General features: G+C 46.3%; 1 protein-coding gene across 1 annotated transcript in view; it reads left to right on the forward strand.

Annotated features, from left to right (window-relative positions):
* Col20a1 (collagen type XX alpha 1 chain) overlaps positions 1-1,259 on the forward strand; it is a 30,721-nt gene that overhangs the window by 16,995 nt on the left and 12,467 nt on the right. The window contains exon 20 of the mRNA XM_021180021.2: positions 878-959. Coding sequence (XP_021035680.1) covers positions 878-959 — 82 coding nt within the window. The remainder of the gene's footprint in view (positions 1-877; positions 960-1,259) is intronic.

A 1,259-nucleotide genomic window follows, 5' to 3' on the forward strand; every position in this document is an offset into this window, starting at 1 on the left:
AAAGGAGTCCCCCAAGTGGACCGAGCATGGCACCATGGGCCCCCACAACAACTTGGGGTCCAGGCCCAAGCAGCACACTGGGGACTCTCATCCCTGTTTATGCCCCTCCATGANAACAGTTAGAAATTTTGGGCAGGTGCATGCAGAAGCCTCCTGGTCAAGCAAGAGAGAGGTTTGGGGAATGCCCTTCCTGTGTGCTCATCTGAGACCCACACAGGCTTACCATCTTTCCTATAGATATGTAACTTAGTTAATGGTTATATAAGGGTAAGCATAGCTATTCATTCCAACACTTATTATTTTATTACTGTGCAAGCCAAGTTTTCTCTTCCTGTCTTATGAACTGCATGGCTGGTGACTGTCTGCGGTCGTCCTNGATGAACCCACACTCCAGTTCTTTATGNCCTTCCTTCCCTGAACTTCACATGTCAGTGGCTTTTACCATTCAGCATTCACTACTGTTCCTACCCTGAGGTGCACGCCTACCTCTCCGTCCTCAAAACCTAGCTTCATTTCTCACTCAGAATTTAATGGTCATGTTGATTGGCTCCATTTCTTGCCTCTGCTGAGTGGAGTATAGTGACCACAAAGTCTGATTTCATTTCCTTTGTACCCAGGTGTGGACTTGCCACACCATCTGGTAGTTCTTTTGTTTTTGTGTGGATCCTTTATTCCCATAGTGCCTGTACTAATTTACCCTCCTAACACTGTGCAAGGCTCTCCTCTCTCCACCAACACTCAGTAGGTTTTGTCTTTCTGACTACAAGGCAGTATCTCAATATGGTTTTACACTTTCTCAGTGACAGTGATATTGAGAACTTTTCCATCTGTATCACCTCCTTGCACACTTTGCTGTGAGAAGTGTCCTTTGAGGCAGGCATGGCCATTGACACATGTACCTTGTGCTTGACCTTGTCATCCAGCTTTCATGTGTCCGTGGCCCTCATGTCAGGCTTGGCGTACAAGGCTTTCCCTCACCTTAATGACTATCTTTTGGATTCCTTCACCAGCCTCTTCTTTCCTTCTTTATCTTTGCTACAAACGTCCTTCTTTCCCACTNTGCCNCACTTTTGTGCTGTTGTGAGACTTGTGCTTGTTTCCAACTTGGGTAGACCTAAGCGACATCTACCCCTTCCTTATAAGCCCCACAGGAACCAATGAATTAATTAGGCTCAGTTACAGAGCATGGGTGAGAGGCTATTTACAGGAGCCTAAAGCAAGCTCTACCAGAAGACTTTACCCAGCGTGAATGGTGACTA

This window comes from Mus caroli, chromosome 2, assembly GCF_900094665.2.
Source record: "Mus caroli chromosome 2, CAROLI_EIJ_v1.1, whole genome shotgun sequence".
Classification (NCBI taxonomy): domain Eukaryota; kingdom Metazoa; phylum Chordata; class Mammalia; order Rodentia; family Muridae; genus Mus; species Mus caroli.